The sequence below is a fragment of the Heptranchias perlo genome, chromosome 36, assembly GCF_035084215.1.
Source record: "Heptranchias perlo isolate sHepPer1 chromosome 36, sHepPer1.hap1, whole genome shotgun sequence".
Lineage (NCBI taxonomy): Eukaryota > Metazoa > Chordata > Chondrichthyes > Hexanchiformes > Hexanchidae > Heptranchias > Heptranchias perlo.
In genome coordinates this window covers 15,798,899-15,823,892 of record NC_090360.1, presented here as the reverse complement: position 1 = coordinate 15,823,892, position 24,994 = coordinate 15,798,899, and the positions used below count along the sequence as shown (strand labels likewise).

The 24,994-nt window shown below is 40.3% G+C and overlaps 1 protein-coding gene across 4 annotated transcripts in view; it reads left to right on the top strand.

Annotated features, from left to right (window-relative positions):
• LOC137304138 (mitogen-activated protein kinase 8) overlaps positions 1 to 24,994 on the top strand; it is a 103,738-nt gene that overhangs the window by 65,005 nt on the left and 13,739 nt on the right. For 3 of the 4 annotated variants that reach the window (XM_067972628.1, XM_067972630.1, XM_067972629.1), the window contains exons 2-10: positions 2,390 to 2,565; positions 4,535 to 4,664; positions 7,533 to 7,591; positions 7,838 to 7,976; positions 15,249 to 15,414; positions 17,787 to 17,858; positions 19,791 to 19,973; positions 21,040 to 21,164; positions 24,293 to 24,356. In XM_067972628.1, the coding sequence (XP_067828729.1) occupies positions 2,444 to 2,565; positions 4,535 to 4,664; positions 7,533 to 7,591; positions 7,838 to 7,976; positions 15,249 to 15,414; positions 17,787 to 17,858; positions 19,791 to 19,973; positions 21,040 to 21,164; positions 24,293 to 24,356 (1,060 nt within the window). In that variant the 5' untranslated portion in view covers positions 2,390 to 2,443. Of the gene's footprint in view, positions 1 to 2,389; positions 2,566 to 4,534; positions 4,665 to 7,532; positions 7,592 to 7,837; positions 7,977 to 15,248; positions 15,415 to 16,949; positions 17,022 to 17,786; positions 17,859 to 19,790; positions 19,974 to 21,039; positions 21,165 to 24,292; positions 24,357 to 24,994 lie in introns of all 4 variants that reach the window. The other variant, XM_067972631.1, reaches the window with a different exon arrangement.

Sequence of the window (24,994 nt, the reverse complement as noted above, 5' to 3'; positions counted from 1 at the left end):
GCCCACTTAGAAACATAGGAACAGGAGTAGGCCATTCAGCCCCTCGTGCCTGCTCCGCCATTTGATAAGATCATGGCTGATCTGTGATCTAACTCCATATACCCGCCTTTGGCCCATATCCCTTTATACCTTTAGTTGCCAAAAAGCTATCTATCTCACATTTAAATTTAGCAATTGAGCTAGTATCAATTGCTGTTTGCGGAACAGAGTTCCAAACTTCTACCACCCTTTATGTGTAGAAATGTTTTCTAATATCGCTCCTGAAAGGTCTGGCTCTAATTTTTAGACTGTGTCCCCTACTCCTAGAATCCCCAACCAGCAGAAATAGTTTCTCTCTATCCACCCTATCCGTTCCCCTTAATATCTTATAAACTTTGATCAGATCACCCCTTAACTTTCGAAACTCCAGAGAATACAACCCCAATTTGTGTAATCTCTCCTCGTAACTTAACCCTTGAAGTCCGGGTATCATTCTAGTAAACCTACGCTGCACTCCCTCCAAAGCCAATATGGCCTTCTGAAGGTGCGGTGCCCAGAACTGCTCACAGTACTCCAGGTGCGGTCTAACCAGGGTTTTATATAGCTGCAGCATAACTTCTGCCCCCTTGTACTCTAGTCCTCTAGATATAAAGGCCAGCATTCCATTAGCCTTCTTGATTATTTTCTGCACCTGTTCATGACACTTCAATGATCTATGTACCTGAACCCCTAAGTCCCTTTGGACATCCACTGTTTTTAACTTTTTACCGTTTAGAAAGTACCCTGTTCTATCCTTTTTTGATCCAAAGTGGATGACCTCACATTTGTCTACATTGAATTCCATTTGCCAGTTTTGCCCATTCACCTAATCTATCAATATCGCTTTGTAATTTTATGTTCTCATCTACACTGCAGTAAATATTTTCAGTATGTCTTTGGACCTGCTATCTGCAATGTGTCTCTCCGTTGTATTTTAAGAACACTTCATATTGTCGGCCCTGAGGCCAGAGGAGACCAGGGCAACTGAGCCAATAGCCTCAGTTTTGGAAACAAGAAATCCATGTGTTTTGGGTATTGCAGAGTTGAGGAATGTGTAGGCAGGGGCAGGAATGCAAATAATGTGGATTGTGGGTAAGGGGAGGAGTTTGGGATTGCGTTTGCCCTCCAGAATAATTCTGGAGTCACAGGATTTGGCCATAACAGAGGGAGGAGATATGTCATCTGAGGTGGCATAGCCAGATCTGGTGATGGATATTCAGGCTGGCCTTGAGACGTGTACATGTAAGCTTTGCAGACCTTAGATTTAAAGTTGTAGAGGTGCCTGTTGTACCTTGTAGAGTGGCAAGAGTGAGTCAGTCATCTGCATGCACTAGCTCACCAATCTGGACTTGGTTACTTGCACATTGCTAATCACTTTTCTTGCCATATGATACAAAATAAATACACAAATTAGTTATTACTTGTCGATATCTTGAAGTGTTGCACATGGAGTTAAGCCCAAATGTGGAAGGCAGGGTGCACAGATGTTATTCGGTCCCCATTTTAAAGTTATAGTCTGTCCTTGTTTTTACATATTTTGATTTTATATCATTATTTATACTGAAATAGATTGGACAGCAATTTGATTGGAGCAGAGGAGTTTCTTTGCAGTTCAGGCTGAGGAGCTGAAACCTGCAAAATAAGAGCTACATCGCCACCACTGGTGAGAGGGTGTAATTACAGTGTTTTTGATTATTACCGTACTTCTGTTCTTCAGACTTTTGGTGAAGGAGGAAGAAAATGTTAAAACAACTGCCGGCTACTGCTGGGCATGACACTCCACTTGCTTTGTTTGAACTGCCTGTAAACGCTTGCCGAGCCGGCGAGCCCTGCTCATGATTTCAGCTTGTTCACTGACAGCTAGGCAGTTTCCATTATCTCTGAGGACATAGGAATTTATAATAGAAAAAGTTGACACAAAAGTGTGACAAAAACATGGCAACAAGAAGTAAGGTTTTGTAGATAAGTGTGTGCAGGTGTGAGATTTTTTATATATTCTAGTTATGTTTCCCAATTGCATTTCCCAACTTTAAAGACACAGGAGGGGAAATACAAAAATATTCTTCACTGTTTGTGATATTAGTCGGGACGCTGGACACGAGTCTGAGGATCGAAGCTGAAATCTTCAAGATGTGTGTGTAGCTCTGCTGCTCATTATGTGAACCTGCTGAGCCATTGCAGGAGCCAGTCTAGTCTTTCACATTAGTCTGATAGCTTCAATTCCAGTTGGAGTGTCTTGACTACTGTAAACTTGCCTCAGGATTCACAGGAAGCCCATAACAAGTGTGATGTCCTATCAATTTAATTTTTTTCATCAATTTAAACTATTTCCTTATTCTATTTGAAGTATTTATATTTTTAAACCCTGCAGGTTGGAGGGAAACAATTATATGTGGATGCATATTGTCAAACTAATTCAAACATCATGAACAGAAACAAACGTGACAACCAGTTCTACAGTGTAGAGGTTGGGGATTCAACCTTCACCGTCCTGAAGCGCTATCAGAACTTGAAACCCATTGGTTCGGGAGCACAGGGGATTGTATGGTGAGTTAGCAGTTTTTGACATCCGCATTCAATCACATCAAGGCAAGAACAGACGCACAGAGAACTGAAACAGTCTAGATAACGCCTCTCTAGTGTTTAATTCAGATCTGCCACCTCACTTGTTTTCTGAATGGGATTATGGTTTTTCCCTTTATTAAATCATTCATTCCTTATTTTTTAAAGTAACAATATTTTGCTCTTACAGTGCTCTTTATTTGATAGCAAATTGATAAAGGAGGAAATACCAGGTTAGAAATGATGCAGCCAGCATTGAAAGTAGCTGCATTAATTAATGCTGATTTCTGGTCAACAGTAAGTCTGTGTGATTATGCAGATTAAGTTTTACATTGCACACAACATAGAACTGATGCACCAGAACAAGCAAGCAGCGTTTGCCTTAAAATGAGCCAAGTAGAAAGGAAGAATTTCCAATGAACTTACCGCAAGCTATTATAGAATACAATTGTGTTATTGCTTAGGTTCATCCTTTTTCCTATGAGTGTTGTCCCACGTTAAATTTAATGGGGTACAAAAAAGGACAACTGATACATCGGTGTTTTGGAAATGGTTCTGGGGGAGCAGTGCTCACAGAGGACCACCACTTCAATGTGCCACTCTCCCCATTTACTTGCTACGGCTTGTAGCACAAGTCAGATTGGTAGAAGAAATAGTTTTTGCCCAAGATTAATTTGCTACGGCAATTCTTTCCCCCAACTGATTTACAAAAATATCTGTTACAGTTCCTATCTCTTATTTATGTTCACAGCAGAAAGCTTCCATAACCGAACCCACATCGCTTGCCATCTGAAATTTGTAACTTAGTGCCACATGCCTAGCAATTACCCTTTTATTGCAGTCTTTCGCACAGGAGATTGTGCGGCCTGCCCGCCACACACATCTGCCCTCTCTGATAGACAGGAACCACCATGCTGCTAGACCATAGTATGCAGTATAAAATAGTAGAATTTATTTACTGGCAATATTACGTAGAAACCAATAATAAAATGCTTGAATTGCGCAATAAACTGTACCAAAAACAACAAAGTCCAAGATGTTAGTGTTCTTTCAGAATCATTTAACTGAGCTTGGGTGAGTGTAATATGGACATTTCAGCTCCAGAGAGCCCCTTCCACTACCACAAGTGTGGATACAGGCAAACAAACTAAGACAGCTATCCAGAAGTATTTTTGGCAGGCAAAATAACTACCAGGTTATTTCTCAGATTTCTGGTAATCCGAGTGTTGTTTATTTCTACCACTCAAATAGATAAGGTGTAAAAATAGCAGCACCTTAGCTGGCATTAGTTGTTTACTTGGGCAAGGCCTGAAACAAAAAAGCCTATTGCAAGTTCCTTTGATAGTTTCAGCACTTGAGAGAAAGAGTTCATCGTCTCCCACAGTTGCAAATGCGCAAACGTCGTTGTTTCAAGTCTCAGGTACTAGTCAAACTAATTTGATCTATTTAGTTTATGATCAAACAGTCCTGCCAACAAAAGCTGCCCACTTTCCTTTGAAAACAATAGCTATGTCCAGGTGGTATTCCCGTATTGTTTTTCTTCCTACACACAGACAAAGGAACTATTTTAAGAATACAGCTAACTTAAGTCGGTTATTAAATTTTGTGGTATTTTGGTCTATCAAGAGTTTGTGACAAAGATACAATACAGCAATTTTGATAAGTGAGTTCTCTTTCAATCATACAGTGTACAATTATATGAGAATTGTAATTGTAGAGCTGTTTGAAACTTTAGAAGGCTTCAAAGTACAACAACCAATTTTTATTCTCTTTAGTGTGGTTAATTCGGTATTCTGCATCAGTACACCTTCATAATGTCCACTGTTCGTAAGTGCATTTTATGAATGTTTTAATAATGGAAGCAAGTCAAAACTTCCAGATTTGAGTCAAGTATGTTTCTCTATGTTGCTGTTTCTTACACAATCTTTCTGGGCATCTTATTCTCCTATTATAGTGCAGCCTACGATGCAGTTCTTGACAGGAATGTGGCTATCAAGAAACTCAGCCGACCATTCCAAAACCAGACCCATGCAAAAAGGGCTTACAGAGAATTAGTCCTCATGAAGTGTGTCAACCATAAAAATGTAAGCGGTTCTGATATGTTACTTTATCCTTCAAAGTTGTTGACCATTGAGTCCTTCCATTAGAACCTCTCTTTTTACATTGGGATGGAGGGGGTGGGGCTTGCAACGAGCAGGAGTGCTGGTTGAAAGCTAAGTGGCCACCTCTCTCTCTCTGCCATACCAAATTACTCAAATACTGATTCTAGTCTGCTTCAAAGCTCTTCACAATTCAGTCAGTCTTAATGTTCATCCTTTTTTTATTCATTCACAGAATATGGGCATTGCTGGCAATAATGGCATTTATTGCCCATCCCTAGTTGCTCTGAGAAGGTGGTGTGCCTTCTTTAACTGTGCGGCATGCTAGGCTGCTTAAATGAGAGTCAATCACATTTGTTTGGGACCTACCTCTTCGACCAAGCTTTTGGTCACCCTTCCGAATATTTATATATATATATATATATATGGCTCGGTGTCAATTTTTGTCTGATAACGCTCTTGTGAAGTGGCTTGGGACGTTTTTACTACGTTAAAGATTGTTGTTGAGTCACAAATAGACCAGACAGGGTAAGAGTGACAGGTTTCCTTCTCTAAAGGACATTAGTGAACCAGTTGGGTTTTTACAACAATCCGAACAGCTTCATAGTCATTTTTTACTGATACCAGCTTTTTATTTCCAATTTTTTTAAAACTGAATTCAAATTCTCAAACTGGCATGGTGGGATTTTAACTTGCATTCTCTAGATTATTAGTCCAGACCTCTGGATTATTAATCCATAACATAACCACTACGCCACCATACCCTATTATCCTGCCCCATTTGCAGTGCTGCATTGACACATTCCCTCGGCAGAACAGAAATATCACTGAGAGACTGCCCTGTATATAAAATTGACTCGGACCCAGGAAAATTGGTCAGGATCGGGCTAGGAGCAGAAGTCCTGTCCTGAAGCACTTCGGGTGGAAGGAAGAAATTCCAGGCCGACAAGCCATCTCGGATTCAACAATTTGTTTTTAAATATTTCCCGTTCACCTAATATTTATGCTGTATAATCAGCTGTTTGAATTCAAAAGATTTCATGGGGAAATTATATATTTTTAACTCCAGTACTGTGAAGGGCCTGGAAGCTTCTAACATTCTACAAAGTAAGATTATTAAATGAAGAGAAATGCTGAATTAAATGCAGGAATTTAACTTAACACTTCATAAGATGACAAGTGGCATTTCTTGAATAGCATCCTGAAGTTTAGGTTTGGGGTTACAATTAAAGGCCAAGATTCAATGTGTCTAGTCTCCCAGGAATAAACCTTGGAGGAGATTCTTTGTCGTGCCTGAATGAGTTGAGAACCATAGTCAAAAATCTCGTGCATCTCCTATCCTAGAGCGATATATGTAGATGCACGATTTCATCTTTCTGTGGCCTTCATCCATAAAAAGTGAGCAGTCAAATTTGCCATTTTTCTGGAAAATGTTAATTTTGACTTTGTTTGTCCTCCGAGAATGATTAATGCTGAAGTTACATGAAAAAAGCACAAACTGTAAACACAAGCAAACCCCTACGTTGATCTGTATGAGAAGCAGTGTTCAAAATTAAACTGGTAATCGTGAATAGCTGAACCTTCTCTTCTGATTTCCAGAGACTCAGAGTTACGGAGGGAAATCCATTTCCAACCGCATCCCAATGGTGTGCTAAATAACCCCAAAGGACAAAGGCTTTGATGTTTAATATGTAAATATTTTGCTCAAGGAAGTATGCAGGACAGAATAACTTTTTTTTTAAACCCATCCTGAAAGTGCCTGATCATTACTGGGTATGGCTCCATGGGGTGTCTGTAGCTATACAGTAACTCACCCAAGTGGCGATCTGCATGTGTGAGCCTAGATCATGATGTTAACAGAATATTCAATTGTGGGGCCAACACTACTGAGCCAGATTCTGTTCTCACCTGACATTTTGCGCATTTGTGCTTTCTGGCAGAAGTCGTGGATTGCAATCAGAAGAAGGAACTCTGTTAATTTTTTTCTCCCCCCCACCACCCCCCCAACTCAGGAAAGCTGAGGCCTGTGTTCTGTCTCAGCTGAGTATAGCTAAATTGGCATAGACCAGGATTCAAAGGCGAGACCTTTTTATCTGTATGTTTTAGAACTACAGCGGGCATCCTTTCTCCCACGAGGCCATTAATCACCATTTTAAAAATATAAATTCTGTTTTTGCCTTGAGGTTCGGAATTATTGGAACAGCAAAATAATGGATCGCTGGCCCACTGTAATAAAAACATATAATAGAAGCAGCAAGTCAGATGTGAATCATATTTTTCTCCTGTCAATAATGCTTGCTCCCACCTGATTTTGAAATGAATTGACATCAGCTGTTAATATTCACCTTTACAACAGCTTGAAAAGACATTCTGTAGGTTGCATGAAATCATCGAAGCACATTGTTTTTTTTTAACCAGATTGAAGTTCTGTTTGTCCCATGATTATTTTAAAGCTTTTCAACGTGAAAGATTTGAAAGCTTCATATAGTTTTAGTAATAGGATACTGCTATGGAATTCTACCCCCCCCAACCCCGGCAAAAATCTTGTTTTGCCTATTCAGGTTTTTTGTCCTTTCTGACAGGATAAGGCTGGACTTTCTTATATAGGGCTGTTCTCCACCGTCCCCAACTTTCTTGATTCAACTTAATTTTTCTAACTAATTCACATGCTAATTTGAGAAGTGCAAATGCAAATGTGATATATTCTACTTGCCAGTTTTCTTAATGACTATTAACAATGCAATTTAACAACTCTCTTCCTTTATTATAGACTATGCAACAGCAATAAAATTAGAATTATCACAGAATGGACATGTTTGTTGCATTAACCATAGGGTATTCAATTTCTTCCAGATAATTGGCTTGCTGAATGTATTTACCCCACAAAAATCACTTGAGGAATTTCAAGATGTGTAAGTATTTTCTTCACCATTAAAGTATAAAGAAAATGTACATTTATATGGCACCTTATCGCACCTTTCCAAAATGTCCCAAAGCATTTCATGTGCAATGAATTAGTTTGCAGTTACTGTTATGTAGGAGACAATAGTTCAATACTAAACAAAACAGTATATTCTCATTTTCTGATGCATCATTACTTTTGTCCATCAATGACATATAAATGTTTTTTTTTTCCCTGAATGACTTCTTGCTGACAGTTACATAGTGATGGAGCTCATGGATGCCAATCTCTGTCAGGTGATTCAGATGGAGCTGGACCACGAGCGAATGTCTTATCTACTCTATCAGATGCTGTGTGGCATCAAGCACCTTCATTCAGCTGGAATTATACACCGGGTCAGTAATGTTTATTGAGTCTTCTGAATTTTGTATTGTGCTAAATCTAGAATGAACTAGTTAAGTTCACCAGGAAACCAGCCAGTGGCAGCAATGATATTTTGGGTAATGCTGTGTTGCAGTGTGTTGTGAAGACACAGTCCCAAGCTGCAGGTTTGTACCTGTTTCTCCACATAGAATGTTTACCCCAAGACTGATGGAGGGAGGTGCAATCCCTCCTCACAGAGAAGGAAGGATGGTAGAATTATTTGACAGCTAGAGACACACTTGAGCTCTAGATAATGGCTAGTTTTCAGTAATATTGCAAGAGCTCTTGGAGCAAGACAGTGTTGCTTTCACAATGATGGAATCGAGGAGAAAACAAATTGGAAAATGCAGGGCTGAAGAAAGGAAAGAAAAATGTCTGATGAAGGAAGCAGGTTTTCTATAGAAACAAACGACTTTTTAGGGTTATCTAAAGTGATTACCTATTGCTTTGGAACAGATTTACTGTTTGAAAATTAAAAAAAGCAAAGACGTTTACTTCCCTCCTCTTCAGTTGTATTATATATTGGATTAATGTATTTTGTAGCCAACAGTGGTGCACTTGTTTTGAAAATGTGGGGGCAGGGGGAAGGGGAGGTCATGGTTCTTGCTTGTTACAGGATTGTTGAAATACACACCTACAGTAGTGAGTTGAATTCTGATCTCCACTTTTTCTTGCAAGTCAAAATGCTTGACCTTGGTCTTTCAACAAAAAATTACAGCATTCCCTCAGCGCAGAAGCTGAAATTAACGTAGGTTGAGGTTTTAGTTATACATACTATAATGGGCCAGACTGGTTTACAGTCATGAAGGACATTGGTATTGGAAAAATTTAAAATACCAAGCTTATTCTTGCCTCAAAGATTTTAACGAGAGCTTCCTTTGCAGATTGTGTGTTTGGAGAATAAGAACCAGAAAAGTGTAGTTTATTATTTTTAAGTGTTGCTATGCAAATGAATCTCATTGGTATTATACTTTGTGTTATCTGTTTAAAATTCAGCTAAGGGGTATATTTAATTGTTGCATCAAAATGGCCTTGAACTTAATCTCCCAGTTTCTAAACAAAATGGCTCCAAGTTTGTCAGCAGCCAATCTGAAATGCAGGGGGGATAAAAAGTACAAGTCTCTGTTGATGGAATAATTTTGGGGGAGCTACAGCCTTGCAGATTCGCTGATCAATCAATAGCTTTCTCAGCACAGCAGATCTTTGTTGTGTCAAAAGGTGACCACTCCACTATATGTCCAAAGAACCAAGGAGAGCAGCAGTTCTAAAATGGGAAACTGGACTGTGCATGCATTTGTTTGAAGCACAATCTGTGCTCTGCAATCAGTGTGTGGGGGTTCATGTGGGACAAAATGAAGTAACACAGAACTGACAGCTGCTTGAGAAACAGAAAGATAACAGTCTTTCTAAGTTGAATTGCAATTAATGCCTGTTCAGTGCCTTTCTGTGGAGCGGCTCACTGGTTTGTTTGTCAGAACTACATTTCAGTAACAACTCAATGGAAACTTGAAGTTTGCTGATAATGTAGAAAAGCAGCCTGGGACACTCTGGTTTTCTATGTGGTAAAGCAGAATAATGGTAGATGAACTGAATAGTTCTGTTAGAAAAATTCAAGGACTAGTGCTTTGAGGCTGTATCAAAGCATTCACAGTGCCTGCTATTAAGCCGATTTTATTTTTGCAGTCACTTTACAAACTATCTGTGGACTTCGACAGAAGTTTCTTTTGGGGGAGAGGCTCTTCTATCATTGTACACTGTGCAATATACAATTATATTTAACCCTTGGTTATTAAAGGATAAGCCATCTACTGGAGGGTGCCGTTTCCTATGGGTTGGAAAGGAGATCCCGATTATTTTAAATGAGGAATGGCATTAAATGGTGTCCCTGTGTTGCTGATTATCCACGGAGCAGCAGAGTACAGACTCAGCCATTGAACTGTTAGGTGCAGTTGTAGCACACCAAGTGAATGAGAGCAGATCACTCCTGAGATAGCTTCGAGTTTGGACAGCTGGCTGATCCAAAACTCAATCTTGCTTTCTGGGTTTAAATCACTATGAAGACTGACGTTATTGAATCATGATGTGTGCATACATAACAGTTAAGTTGACGAGCAACTAAGATGATTTCCTACACCTTTTCCCCAGGAGGGAAAAACAATTATTGAAAGTTTTTTTTTAACTTATACTTCCATTTTTATCTATTTTGTCAGCAAAGTTCCAGCCATGCCCTCGATCCACTTTTTTTAAAATATTCGTTCATGGGATGTGGGTGTCGCTGGCGAGCCCGGCATTTATTGCCCATCCCTAATTGCCCTTGAGAAGGTGGTGGTAAGCCGCCTTCTTGAACCACTGCAGTCCGTGTGGTGATGGTTCTCCCACAGCTACGATCCCAACTACACTGTGCTGTGGTATCTGTCGTTCAGCCGTGAAAACCCCAGCTGCTGAGGGTTTCACTTCCGCTCCAGTGCGATTTGCTTGGAAATCACTGGCATCAACCTCTGCTTACACACTAACCTCAATGTCGTAGTGCAACAGAAACCGCCGCACTGTGATGCCCAAACTGTACTCTTGCCTTTACTCCCATGTTCCAACTGATAATTTTCACTGTGACTTTTGACAACTAATTCTTGGCCTGCTGCTAGTGAATATAATTCCCAAGATCATATTACTTTGTGCAAACTGATTTTGAAATATGCATCTTATTGACGTATTTTTTTATTCGTTCCTGGGATGTGGGCGTCGCTGGCGAGGCCAGCATTTATTGCCCATCCCTAATTGCCCTTGAGAAGGTGGCGGTGAGCTGCCTTCTTGAACCGCTGCAGTCCGTGTGGTGAACGTTCTCCCACAGCGCTGTTAGGAAGGGAGTTCCAGGATTTTGACCCAGCGACGATGAAGGAACGGCAATATATTTCCAAGTCGGGATGGTGTGTGACTTGGAGGGGAACGTGCAGGTGGTGTTGGTCCCATGTGCCTGCTGCTCTTGTCGTTCTAGGTGGTAAAGGTTGCGGGTTTGGGAGGTGCCGTCGAAGAAGCCTTGGCGAATTGTTGCAGTGCATCCTGTGGATGGTACACACTGCAGCCACCATGCGCCGGTGGTGAAGGGAGTGAATGTTTAGGGTGGTGGATGGGGTACCAATCAAGCGGGCTGCTTTGTCCTGGATGGCGTTGAGCTTCTTGAGTGTTGTTGGAGCTGCACTCATCCAGGCAAGTGGAGAGTATTCCATCACACTCCTGACTTGTGCCTTGTAGATGGTGGAAAGGTTTTGGGGAGTCAGGAGGTGAGTCACTCGCCGCAGAATACCCAGCCTCTGATCTGCTATCTTAGCCACAGTATTTATATAGCTGGTCCAGTTAAGTTTCTGGTCAATGGTGACCCCAGGATGTTGATGGTGGGGGATTCGGCGATGGTAATGCCGTTGAATGTCAAGGGGAGGTGGTTAGACACGCTCTTGTTGGAGATAGTCATTGCCTGGCACTTGTCTGGCGCGAATGTTACTTGGCACTTATCAACCCAAGCCTGGATGTTGTCCAGGTCTTGCTTCACTATCTGAGGAGTTGCGAATGGAACTGAACACTGTGCAATCATCAGCGAACATCCCCATTTCTGACCTTATGATGGAGGGAAGGTCATTGATGAAGCAGCTGAAGATGGTTGGGCCTAGGACACTGCCCTGAGGAACTCCTGCAGCAATGTCCTGGGGCTGAGATGATTGGCCTCCAACAACCACTACCATCTTCCTTTGTGCTAGGTATGACTCCAGCCACTGGAGAGTTTTCCTCCTGATTCTCACTGACTTCAATTTTACTAGGGATCCTTGGTGCCACACTCGTTCAAATGCTACCTTGATGTCAAGGGCAGTCACTCTCACCTCACCTTTGGAATTCAGCTCTTTTGTCCATGTTTGGACCAAGGCTGTAACGAGGTCTGGAGCCGAGTGGTCCTGGCAGAACCCAAACTGAGCATCAGTGAGCAGGTTATTGGTGAGTAAGTGCCACTTGATCGCACTGTCGACGACACCTTCCATCACTTTGCTGATGATTGAGAGTAGACTGATGGGGCGGTAATTGGCTGGATTGGATTTGTCCTGCTTTTTGTGGACAGGACATACCTGGGCAATTTTCTACATTGTCGGGTAGATGCCAGTGTTGTAGCTGTACTGGAACAGCTTGGCTGGAGGCGCAGCTAGTTCTGGAGCACCATTCTTCAGCATTACAGCTGGGATGTTGTCGGGGCCCATAGCCTTTTCTGTATCCAGTGCACTCAGCCATTTCTTGATATCACGTGGAGTGAATTGAATTGGCTGAAGACTGGCTTCTGTGATAATGGGGATATTTTATTGTTCATGTAATACATAGATGCAATTCATATTTCAATTCATGTTGAAGGCCAATCCTATTGAAACAGGTGTACTTTGTTCTGCCTCTCTTCGTTGCCTCTATTTCTTCCCTGCTCCTAGATAATACGCTGGATCTCTACCAGTGCTTACGTTATTAATCCTTGCATTATTTCTGCCCAATTCCGAATGACCTTTACTGCGCTAGAAGGTGTCAGATTCTTTCTACATGTCACTAGCCCAACTCCACACAGCGTCTACAACAAACGGTCATTTGAGAATGAATTAGATTCTGGATTAAGGCACTGTAGCTGACTTGAGTAAAACTAACATTTCTCTTACAGCTTTTCCTTATTGTTTCCGTTAGTGTTTGCAGTACTGCTGTCATTATGATTGCAGCATATTGTTTTTTGCATTTTTAAAAAAATGAAAGCTGACCGTAACTATTCCTCTGAAGTCCTACCTGAAAGAGTCCCGAGCTTAAAAGTTCCTGAACAGATAAGCACGGTCATTACACTGCAGCAAATAGATCCATAAGGCAGCATCCTTGGGCGTACACTTAATGCTGAATAGTTGCCAGAATAGTGGAAAATAATCTTTCTGTTGACCCAAAATTTATAGTTTCTGGAAATGCACAATATGGAGGAAGAGCTCCCCATTGCTTATTATGCAAATGCATCATGTGGCACGAAGTCCCACAGATGAGGGAAGCGTTTAAAACAGTGGTGGAGGTACTATGGCTCCAATTCTAGGCTAGAAAGGGGAACACAACTTGGGTTCCCTTTCCTGACTGTTATCTAATGATCACTGCTGTAAGGGTTTGTGGACAGAAAGGATTGGCTGCGCTGTATCCACAATCAGTCCACCACCGTTCACTTTCTAGATTCATATGAAGGACCATTTGGTTGATGTGCCATGTGGCCACTGGATGATTAGCATCTGTTTTCAGGATGGGGGAAATGTAGGAGAAAGTGTTTGGAAACTGCTTAAATGATCTTCACAAGGATTGATCAAACCTGTGAGTTGTGTTTCTCCTCCTTTCCTTTTTTTTCTCAATTTTTCATCCCTTCTTCCTGAGGTACAGTTCCATAGGCAGAGGTTGCCTTCAGATACCCTGACAATGTGGCCATTATTCACATGGGCCTCAGTAGTGAGTGTCATCAGGCTATAGGATCTATGGGATATTGTAGCTGAATCCGATCCTGTTCACTCTGGCACCCTTTGGGAGATCAGCTAACTTAGCACCAAACAAGGGTTGAACCTGGTGTCCCTTCTAGATTTGTATGGGTGAAAGGCGGTCTATAATATAGAATCTACAGCTCAGAAACAGGCCATTTGGCCCAACTGGTCCATGCCGATGTTTATATTCCATACGAGCCTCCTCCCACTCTAATTATTTCTTCCCACCCTGCCCCTGTAACCCGCTATTCAGACTCTTAGAGGTGCTAAGGTAGCTTTTCTACTTCTCTGATAAACTCTCTGTTGCATGGTGTAGTCACGCCTTCAGGAGAAGGGAGAAAATAGGAAAGGAAAGGAGAAACACAACACTCGGCTTTATCACTGTGTCCTGTTCAATCAGTCCCTGAGATCATTTCAGCTGTTCCAAACACTTACTCTTGCATTTCCCCGCTCCTTCCTGTATACAGAATCATAGAAAATTTACGGCACAGAAGGAAGCCATTTGGCCCATTGTGTCCGTGCCAGCCCAAAATGAGCCACCCAGCCTAATCCCACTTTCCAGCACTTAGTCCGTAGCCTTGTAGGTTATGGCACTTCAAGTGCATATCCAAGTACTTTTTAAATGTGATGTGGGTTTCTGCCTCTACCACCCTTTCAGGCAGTGAGTTCCAGACCCCCACCACCCTCTGGGTGAAAACATTTTTCCTCAAATATTTGCTATTTCTCTAGTATGAAAGGAACTAATTGCAGTGCAGCTCAGTGCTGTCTCAGATCCTTCCCACTGAGATAATAAAGCATCTCTCTGTGCTTTGTATATTAAATTCTAGTGTTTGGACAACACTGATAAAAAAAATGTTGTTTGGCTTTGGTGAATATTAAAGAAAATTATCAGTTGTATGATTTTTACTTTTTTTTCCCAGTAGAACAGATAGAATTACTGCACAGCAGCAGGAATGCAGGCAACACTCTCTCTGAGCCAATTGTTACTTGTGAGAAAAATTAATTAATGAGGAGTAACTCAGTAAACACATACAAGTAGTACAACTGATGAGAGCTATTCCTGTGAAACAGAAATGATTAGAATGCTTAGGAACGAGGGACATTCTGTGCTGCTGCATTAAGTGTTAAGTGGGTTTGGATGTGTATCGATGCGAATGCAGTAGTATAACTCTAGAGTTATAAACAATCTTAATCCTAAGTGCACTAAAGCCAGGAGATGCAAGACCAGCTCCAGTAGGTAATCTCGTTATTACTTGGGTTTCAGATGGGCTGGAGCACAACTGAAGCCAGACTTTATGGCAGTCTGTTGGATCACATGGGAACTTTCTAAACCAAAATTTACCTCCTTATGTTAGGCATCAGCCCACAGTCCTGACCTTGAAATTTCACAGGATGGTGAGCAGAGTTCTGCATATGTTCATTTGCACACATTCACAGAGCTCCCTTGTTGCTAGGCAGGGAGTAATGTGCAGCCAGCAGTATAACTCTGATCTGGCTGCACATCACACTCCACAAGAACCGGCCTGACATCTGTACCTTTTGGTGTCCCTTTTAACCAGGCCCCTTTGTCATATTACTGTACTATATTGTGCTTGTCTTTTTTATTAAATTCCACTGCTAGTTATGTGTTTTCAATTCCTTGTGCACGCTTGTACTTTGATGTTGTTAGGAATAGGTAGAATTTGTGCCCCCACATCCAAATAAAAACTTGATTTTGTTTCTAACTTTTAGGACCTGAAGCCAAGTAACATAGTAGTGAAAGCAGACTGCACGCTGAAGATCTTAGATTTTGGACTAGCAAGAACAGCAGGAACTAGTTTCCTGATGACGCCTTATGTGGTTACACGATACTATCGTGCTCCAGAGGTCATTCTAGGAATGGGATATAAAGAAAATGGTTAGTGTATACTAAAGTATGTGCATAAACGGAGAGATAGAAGACAAGCTTGTTCCTTTGAATCCAATGAATTGGTAATGTCCTCATCCTATTGAGTCATTTCTGGATAAAAGTACTGCAACTGCATTTCTGACTGTAAATTCAAAGGAAGGGTTTTGAATCTCATCCAGTCTTTTCATCTGTGTGCTTAATTTAAATAATTTCTAATGTAGATTTAATGAGAGTTAATAATGGGAATATGTGAGCAGGTGAAGATAAATTCTTGATGCATCCTGCAGTGTTGGAATAAGGAGTATTAGGTTATAGGACACACCGACCTACTGCAAGATTGTTCCTATTAGTAAGATTCTGCAGTAGCTGTCGATTGATCAGTAAAATTTGCTATGTGTTTCTAGTTTAAAACTCTTTTACTCCTTTCCTTAATTGAATTGTGCCACTAAATAAAATTCCCTTTAGAAGGAATTTGATCAGTAACCAAGGAATTATATAATTTTAGACCATTTTTGTGGATTTAATTTTGAGTGTATCTATGTTTAGCAGACTCCTTTGTCCTATTTCATACAGCATGGACTTGAGTAAAACAGCAACTATTTAAAACTAGAGTTTGCGATCAGTCTTTTAAAAACAAAGACCCCACACCAAAGCTACTGAAGTTGTGTTGTCCTGGATGGCTCCATGTAGGACCTCCTCGTTAGTGATGACTTTTTGTTAATCTAGGGACAAGCACTGGGTTACAAAATACATGGACATTTCACCTCAGGGTCCTGAGTTCAAATTCATTCCAGACTAACAGGATAAAACCTAGAAATGAGTCTTTGGGGCCAGCTGAAATGTGAAAGTGTTTAATCCTGAAAGCGACTGAACAGAGTCCTTGTCTGCTCCTTAAACATGAGGGAGATTAACATTAGCATTCTGTGTGGCAAAAGTACATTTTAAAATAGTAATGTCACCAGTGATATCTTAAGTATATGAATTATTTTATACTCTGTAATTTCTATATAGAGAATTTCAGAAATATCAACAGAAACTATATGCTAATAACTGACATTTACACAGTGCTGTACTTTATGTTCCTGTGCTAAAATGTATTTGGTGAAATTCAAGGAAGTCATTTTCAGCAAATGCTGAAGAGGTTCTTAGTCCTTAATGAAAATGGATAGTAAAGGAAAGTCTGCCAGAGCACATGGATTGAGGGGTGTAGTATGTAAAATTAATGCATTTTTTATGGTAACGTCGAATCTGAAGTGCTGAGCATAAATGTGTTCTTTTTATTAATCCATCTGTATGTGCTACTGTACTGTAGATGTGCTTCATCACATAACGTCATCACTGCATTTGCTACAGTTACAAAGTTGGGGGGAGTTGAATTGGGAGCTACATTAATATGCCATATGATTTTCAGCTGTGTAATGTTTCTGGGTGTCCCACACACTCAGTACATGTAAGACTTGTCGTGTTTTGATTCTGAACAATAATTTTGGTAAAACTCGCTTCAACAAAATAACTTTCCCTTCTTTTATGCTACAAACTTGTAGTGGATTTATGGTCTGTTGGGTGCATAATGGGAGAAATGGTTCGTCACAAAATCCTCTTTCCAGGAAGGGACTGTATCCTTAATGCTGCTTGCAGTGGTTGTGTTAAGGCAACTTGCATTTTGCCATTTGAAAACAAAGCCCTCGACAATTGATACAGTTTTTTTTTAACTTTTAAGACTTAAATTGCTCTCCCTTCCTTGATTTCAAATTACCCAGGTAGGATCTGTAGCTTTTTCTTAATTGCACATCTCTCTATAGGAGAGGCTGCATCTGGCGATGGGACATACAGTCTCTGCTGGTTATTTTGATGATGTTTCCAAGTTTATATGTACTGACCATCTATGCTAAATCTGTTGTGACCATATCGGTATTCCTGTGGCCCTACATTGCTAGTATGTCTGTGTCTGGTCCTTGCAGTTGCATAGAAGCTAACAAAAGAATGTTAGTGCTGCAATAAAGAAACTTCTTTTGTAAAATTCATATTAATTTTTAGTGATGAGTAGCCTTGAGGTTCCACTTGCTCATGGGAATCATTACAGGTTACTGTTTTATGACCACATTCAAAAACATTAACCTGAAGTATCTCTTCACTGGTAAGAAATAGCTAATGATTGCATGGAAAGAATCACAAGATTGACATTTTCGAACAAGATTTGAGTAAACCTTGATCCACTCTTGTAATTCAAGATTGCTGTTCAGGAGCCAGACACAAACAGCCTCTTTCTCCAGCATTCTTCAAAATGTATCAGTCATATCACAACTTGTTTGTCTGTTTTATCTTTTCCTTTGAATCCAATTTCTGCATGTTAATTTCATGTCATTGCATTTTGTTTTCAGTTGATATCTGGTCAGTTGGGTGCATCATGGGAGAAATGATCAGAGGTGGTGTGTTGTTCCCTGGTACAGATCGTATCCTTCCCTTTGACCTTGAGCATAGTGTTCAAAGGTTCAGCTTAGTAGTCCAGAATCCCATGTGTTTGCAAGTCATCGTACTTGTTTTCTCCTTCCTGTGTTAGGATGTTGCATGGATGAAGCAGTTTTATAGCACATTAAGACTGTTTAAAGCACTATCTGATTTTCCTTGCATGTGTCATTAATTCATCTTGCATTTCTGTTGATACAATGAAGTGATTTAAAATTCAGGTTTAGCATTGAAATTCCAGTACACTGTTTTACAGAATGGTAGGACATGGGTCTATGTTCCGGATCTCCCCCCTCCATAGAAGTGTGTGTTCTGATCGCAGCCATGTTATTGTGGGGCGATGCAAATGGAGTCAAAGCCATTCCCCACATGGCTTTTTTGGCAACATCAATTGACCGATTACAGAACAACTCTAACAGATGTCAGAGCACAGGACATATTTGAGAACATGGAATATTTCCATTTAAAAAAAAATAAATCAGGTTTAACTTCTTGGTAGCCAGCACCTTGTGAATTTTTTTTTCTCCCCCTCCTCACCTCACCTCCTTCGTAGAAGACATTGACTTCTCGCTGAGGTGTAGTTCCATAGGTGCTAGTGCTTTGCCCAACAGGCTGCTATTCACATGAACTGTTGAGCCCTGACTACTGTAGGCCCAGGGTATCACAGACAAGTGTCTGTCTGTCTATCATGCACATAACCAGCAAAGATTAATAATCCATGAGTCTAGAAACCAATTATAGTAACCATGCAACTGCCCAGACTGGGATCGATCTCTCTCTCATAAGCTCACGTATACACACACACATACACACCCTAACTAAGGTCAGTGAACTTTGCACAGACCAGGGATTGAACCTGAGACCTTTCTGCTGTGACATTCTACTCACTGTAATCTCGTTGAGCCATCAGGGGAACTATGTAGCATGTGAATTTATTTCAGTTGGTACTTAATCTACTTGACACCAGTAGTTAAATGCACATTGAATGTGCCTAAATGGGCTCCTCGAGCAGGAATTAATCAACCAGAAAACTGACAGTTGTGCTTAATCAGAATGACATGATAATACCAAATCACATTCTCAGATTAGCTGAAAAAATTGTCATGAATATAGTTCTATGTTCACTGATGAATAATCATTTTAAAAGTTACTTAAATACAGTAATGCACTAAAACATTTATGGTCAGTATTAACATTTTACAATTTAAAGAGGCAGCCTCTGAATTGAAACTCTATTGATATTCAATCTGTCCTGTTTCATTATTGCACGGTGTGTGTCACTGCATTGGATCCTCTTTTTTCCAACATCATTCACCACCTGTTTTTATTGAAGGAGGTGCTTTAGTTACGCCTGCGGCTTGTCCGATTTAAGTGCAGCTGTAATTTAGTTGGAATTTAAGCCAAACCCATGTTTAAAGCTACACTGTCCCTTTTGTTGATTGAAATTTCTGTGGTAAACTTTGAAACACGTGCATTTCTGTATTCGGTTACCACCCAGGTTGCAACTTTCCAAGGGTGCTAACAGTAAACTTAAGATGATTGAATCAGTGGAAATTTCCAACTTATTTGTATAACCTTTTATAATGACACTGCAGCATTCAAACTGGTTAAAAGAAAGTATATGTATAAATTTCGAGTAATTGCAGTATTTTGCTTTTTATTTGTCCATTTTAAGCACCTTGAAGATTCTGTTTATAGCCAAGAAAAAGGGATAGTGTCTATTAATTTTAGAAAGGAGATATTTCATTAAGTCCAGTGCTTTAACAGTTTAATTTTATGGTTTAAAATCCATATTTTAAAGTTCTGAATAAGTATATATTACTCAAGTAACTTCAATGTGACTTTGCTAACGTTGAAACAGCTTAGCTGTTTTTCTGTGTGCCGGATCTGCAGTATTTTTCTCAGCTACCTAACTCTAGATATTGATCAATGGAACAAAGTGATTGAACAATTAGGAACGCCAGCCTCTGAGTTCATGAAGAAGTTGCAGCCTACAGTTAGAACATACGTTGAGAACAGGCCCAAGTATACAGGCTACAGTTTTGAGAAACTCTTTCCGGACGTCCTCTTTCCTGCCGACTCTGAGCACAATAAACTGAAAGGTAATGGAAATGTGCAGTTTTTACTATCTCGGTGGTGGGGAGGGGGCTATTTTCATAGCTGAGTATATTTATATTGCTGTTCACTACAATAAAGTTTGCTTCTACCAAAGCTGATATAGATCACCCCAGTGGACTTGGGCTCCGATAAATACACTTGAACTGAAAGTGCTTTTTAGATTTGTGGGGGGGGGTTTTGCTCCTTGCAGGCTTCTTCCCATGTGAACATTTAGTGCTGTAGTCTCAGTCATGACTGTGACCGGCACCCCTCCTTGAAGTTGAAACCCTGCACTTCTGTTTGATCAGTCTTTATAGCCTGGCTGAGAAGTAACCGAATTCACCCAGGTGATAAACCGTTCGTACAAAGGCCTGGAACTAAAATTCTGGATTGTTTGCTAGTTGAGCATTTAATTATTGAGCTATTAGAATGCCTTCAGCAGCAACCACAGTGCTGCTGTACCATATAACATTTCAGATACTGGGCTGTTAAATCGGTTTCGTTTGTTGTTTTGCTGCCGTTGTTTCCACTATTGAAACTTCCAGCACCCCATTCACTCTGGTGATACTTGAGCCTTGTCATTGATATAATATCAGATGAAATATCTTAAAAGTTGGGCTTTTGTAGGAGATCTGTGTGACCTTTATCTGATTTTTGTGGACCTTGCTGTGTGCAAATTGGCTGCCATATTTTCCTACATTATAACAGTGACTACACTTCAAGAAATGCTTCATTGGCTGTGAAGTGCTTTGGGATGTCCTAAAATTGTGAAAAGCACTGTATAAATGCAAGCTAATTTGTTCTTCTTTCTAAGTTGCACATCATTTAGTTTTTTTGCATGTGTTTGACAAATATAATGACTACTCTTGTGTCAAAAGCACCTGCTTACAGGCATTTGGTGATTCTCTTTTGGATTCCTGTGTGTCTGGCTGATTGCTGACTAGCAAAATAATTACATTCTGAAATCACTTTTTTTCATTGTGCTTATTTTAAGATGAATGTTATGGTTGTAGATATTCAGGTTTATGATCTGTGTAATACTTATCTGGAGGTTTCTCTTCTGTGTTACAGCAAGTCAAGCCAGAGATTTGTTATGTAAAATGCTTGTCATAGATGCATCGAAGAGAATTTCTGTGGATGATGCTCTGCAGCATCCTTACATTAATGTTTGGTACGATCCTGCTGAAGTAGAAGCTGTAAGTGTTTTTTTTTATGCAACATTAACTTGAGCAGGTATTGGTCGATGTAAATGTGCAACTGGAATAGCTTTGAACATAGTCAACAATGTAAAACTCATATCTGAAATGTGAGCAAAAAGATCACAAAGGGTAAAAATCTTATCAGTCTACAATGTAAAAATGTATTTAATCTGCTGTGGATATTAGAGATCAGATTAGATACCACCTTGCAGTGTTGGTAGGCACATCCCTTGAGTGCGATATTAAACTTGGGCTCTGTTTGCTTGTTCTGGTAGACCAAGATCCCTTGGCATTAGTCATAATAGAATCCTAGAATTCTACAGCACAGAACAAAGCCATTTGGCGCACTGAACAGTTGTCAGTTCTTTGAAAAAGCTTCCCACATAGTCCCGTTCCACTATCCTTTTCCCATGCCCTTTTTAAAAAAAAATATTTTTCTAATATTTATCCACTTCCCTTTGAAAAGGTATAATGAATTCTGCTTTCACCACTGTTTCTGTTTCTGTTGGGGCATTCCATATTTCAACAGCCCTCGGCATAAAAAAAATTATCCTAACCTCTCCCCTTGTTCTTTTGGTGGTGATTTTAAATCTGGATGCCAACTTACTGACCAGTGCTCAATTCACTTTGTCAAAACCTCACAAAATTTTGAACATCTCTTAACCTTCTTTGTTCTAATGAAAAGAGTTCCAGTTTCTCTAGTACCTCCTCATAACTAAATCTGGAAAAAATATAGGCCGTGTTGGAAAAGTCCAATTGTCTAACATACAGCTCCTCTTCTCTTTTCCCCCATTCCCAAAAGGCAAATCCTTCAAGTGCACGCCTTCATAATATATGCAATATCAAACTAGCCTAAGTGGATTTAAATCTGACTGCAAGGGCCGTTCACAACCGTTCTGAATCCCTGAAGAAGTTTGTTTGTTATGCAGCATTTCACTTGCTATATCTAAAATATTTTATGTTGCTGGATAGATTGGATTGATGATAATTCATGTTTGCAAAGTAATGTGCTTGCAGCTTCATAAATTCCCATTATGACATGTTGCTGAGTCAGTTGATCCGCTCTTACTGTGGTGCACTATAAAACCTGACCTTTTCATGGATAAAAACATTAATTTGAACACTAACTGGAATAGACATTTTTCAAAATGCCTGTATTTCGCCAAATCCACTGCTTCATAGTAGCAGGGGATTTCCACCTGGGTGAAGGGCAAATTTCACTGTGCGCCTCCTAACAGATGATTAGTGTGACACTGGTGGGCATTTTGGAGAAGTTAATGATCTCAAGTTGCACCATCATTATACCTAGAGGATGAGGCAGGAAGTGGAGTTACTTGAAGAGACAGTGGGAAGGAAAGTATGGACAGATTGACACTGTGGTGAGCTGCTTATTAGTTGTTCAGTGCACTGCACCAAAGAGTGGTGGCATTTGGACTTGCAACCGTGACTTCCCCACACCCAAGTTCCTAATCTTAGTTGTGGAGGCCAGCACTTTCTCAAAGAGCAAGAAGAGGAGGAAAGATGATCTGAAGAGCTGTTCTTGTGCGTCTTCCTGTCGTTGGCTGAAAAGTTGGAGTTCTAGGACTAAATTGCCAACCTTAATTTCCCCTTTACAACATCAGCTTGGCTCAGTGGAAGAACTTTTGCCTCTGAATCAGAAGATTATGGGTTTAAATACCACCAAAAAAAAATCAGATTAATTTGTTATTTAACACATTGGTGTTTGTGGGAAGTTGCTGTTTGTTGGAACTTGCTGTGCACATATTAACTGCTGGGCTTACTTAACGTCACTGCACTTCAAAAGTACCTCATTGGCTGTGAAGCATTTTGAAATATCCTGAGGGCATGAAAGATACTATATAAATGCAAGTTCTTCTTCAGTAGCAGAGCAGTGTGTTGTGCGTTACATGGCATATTGCTCCTGTCCCTTATAAAACAGTACATTGTCAGATTTGCCATGAGCAATGCCATGGGAGATGTAATATTTTAGGAAATCTTTTTGCTGCAGTAATGAGAATTACCTCCTGTTGGTCAGTAAAACTTAGTAAGTTCAGTTTAGAATGGAAAATGTGTTAAATTGTATGAAGTAAGGACAACAAAGGTGAAGGAATTGGGTGCAGGGAGCAGGAAGACATATATTTCCTGTTTCTACAGCTCAAAATGATAGAATGCAATTTGCTACTATAAAGAAAATATTGTTGGTTTTCCAAGTTATTTATACCCTGATTGAAACCTGCCATTTTAGGGCTCCACACCTCTCCTCATCTATTCCAGTGACACAAATTGTAGGGACAACCCATCCAAGTTTTGGTGTTGCTACATGGATTTCAATAATAGTTAAAATCTTGGCTCAGCCTGAGAGACAGTTTGGAGCAGCGAAGCCCATTAGTAGCTGAGCCCACAGCCAGTTGTAATTCTACCTCCCCAACCCCGCCACCACCCTGCTTGGAATTGCCAGCTCCTATTGAAGCCAGTGAAGCTGCTCCAGGAGACATGTCGATCGCCCACAACACATATCACCAAAGCGCAGCAAGCTTGAGTGAAACATATAAAAAGGATTTTCTTGGAAATCAGTGAAGACATGTTTCTTTTCATGTGAGGAATATAAATGGAATCACACTCTCCACCACCTCACTCCCTTCCTCCCAATTCTCGCTCTCTCACTCTCTTCCTTGCCCCTCCCTCCAAACCTCTCTCTTCCTTAGCCCCCCCCACCTTGTCTCTTGGGACATGTTAATTAATGTTGTTAAAATTCAGCCTTTTTTTGGAGTGGTTGCAGAAGGCCATGTCATTCTACAAGAATAATGCTATACTCTATATTGGGTGTCTGGTTGTAAGAGTTAATTATGTTGGCATTCACCTTAACTACTACTTTAGCATATCCTTTATGTACTGTGCTGAATTATTGGCAACTATTTTTAGACTTGAATGGTGCAGACTGTTCTGAACCTGTGATTTACAGTTAATGTATATTCTGCTTTCAATTAAACCATATTTCATGAAGCATGAAATGAGCAGTCTATTGGTTAACAACAATCTTGTACTGTTCTTGAGATTTTGTGTACTGCTTAAACTTCTCCATAGAGTAAGGGTTTGTCTAACAAAATTTCAATTTATTTTTCCAGCCTCCACCCAAGATATATGACAAGCAGTTAGATGAGAGGGATCACACTATAGATGAGTGGAAAGGTAAAGAAATATCCTCCGAAACCAGTGTTTTGGCCCTGCTAATGCTCAGAATATTCATGCACAACAAGAACTCCACTTGGATTTAAAATAAAATGCGCGTGCACTCTCGTGTTTAGAGAAGGGTAATGGAGTTGCATAAACTGGCTTTGAAATGCTAGTTCCAGAGCAACTAAAAAATCATTAATTAACTACAATCAAAGGCTAAGGAAAGTGTAGCGGGGAGTACTATTTGTTCAAAGTTTTATAGAATAAAATACTACACACATTTAAAATGTCCTTTTCTTTTATATTTGGAAAAAAAACACTTTATTCTTGGTACTGGCCTGAGTTCCTTGAGAAGGGTCTCCCTCCCGAGACATTCTAGTGACATCAGATAGGCAGAACATCCCAGAGCGGCTTCATTGAAGACAAAAGGGGGGGGTGCAACTTCAGAATGGCCTGGGCGCTGCCCTGACCCCGGGAGATCACAATACTAAGCCTGTAATTCTTAGTCTCTGAATAAGACAGCGCTTAGGCTGGTTTGAAGTCACTCTGGGGCATGCAGTACAGTTCCCCATAAATGATGTCTGCCCATTCGCATATCTTCAGGGGCAGCATTACAATTCAAGCTTTTTTTAAAAAACAAGTTGAAGAAATAT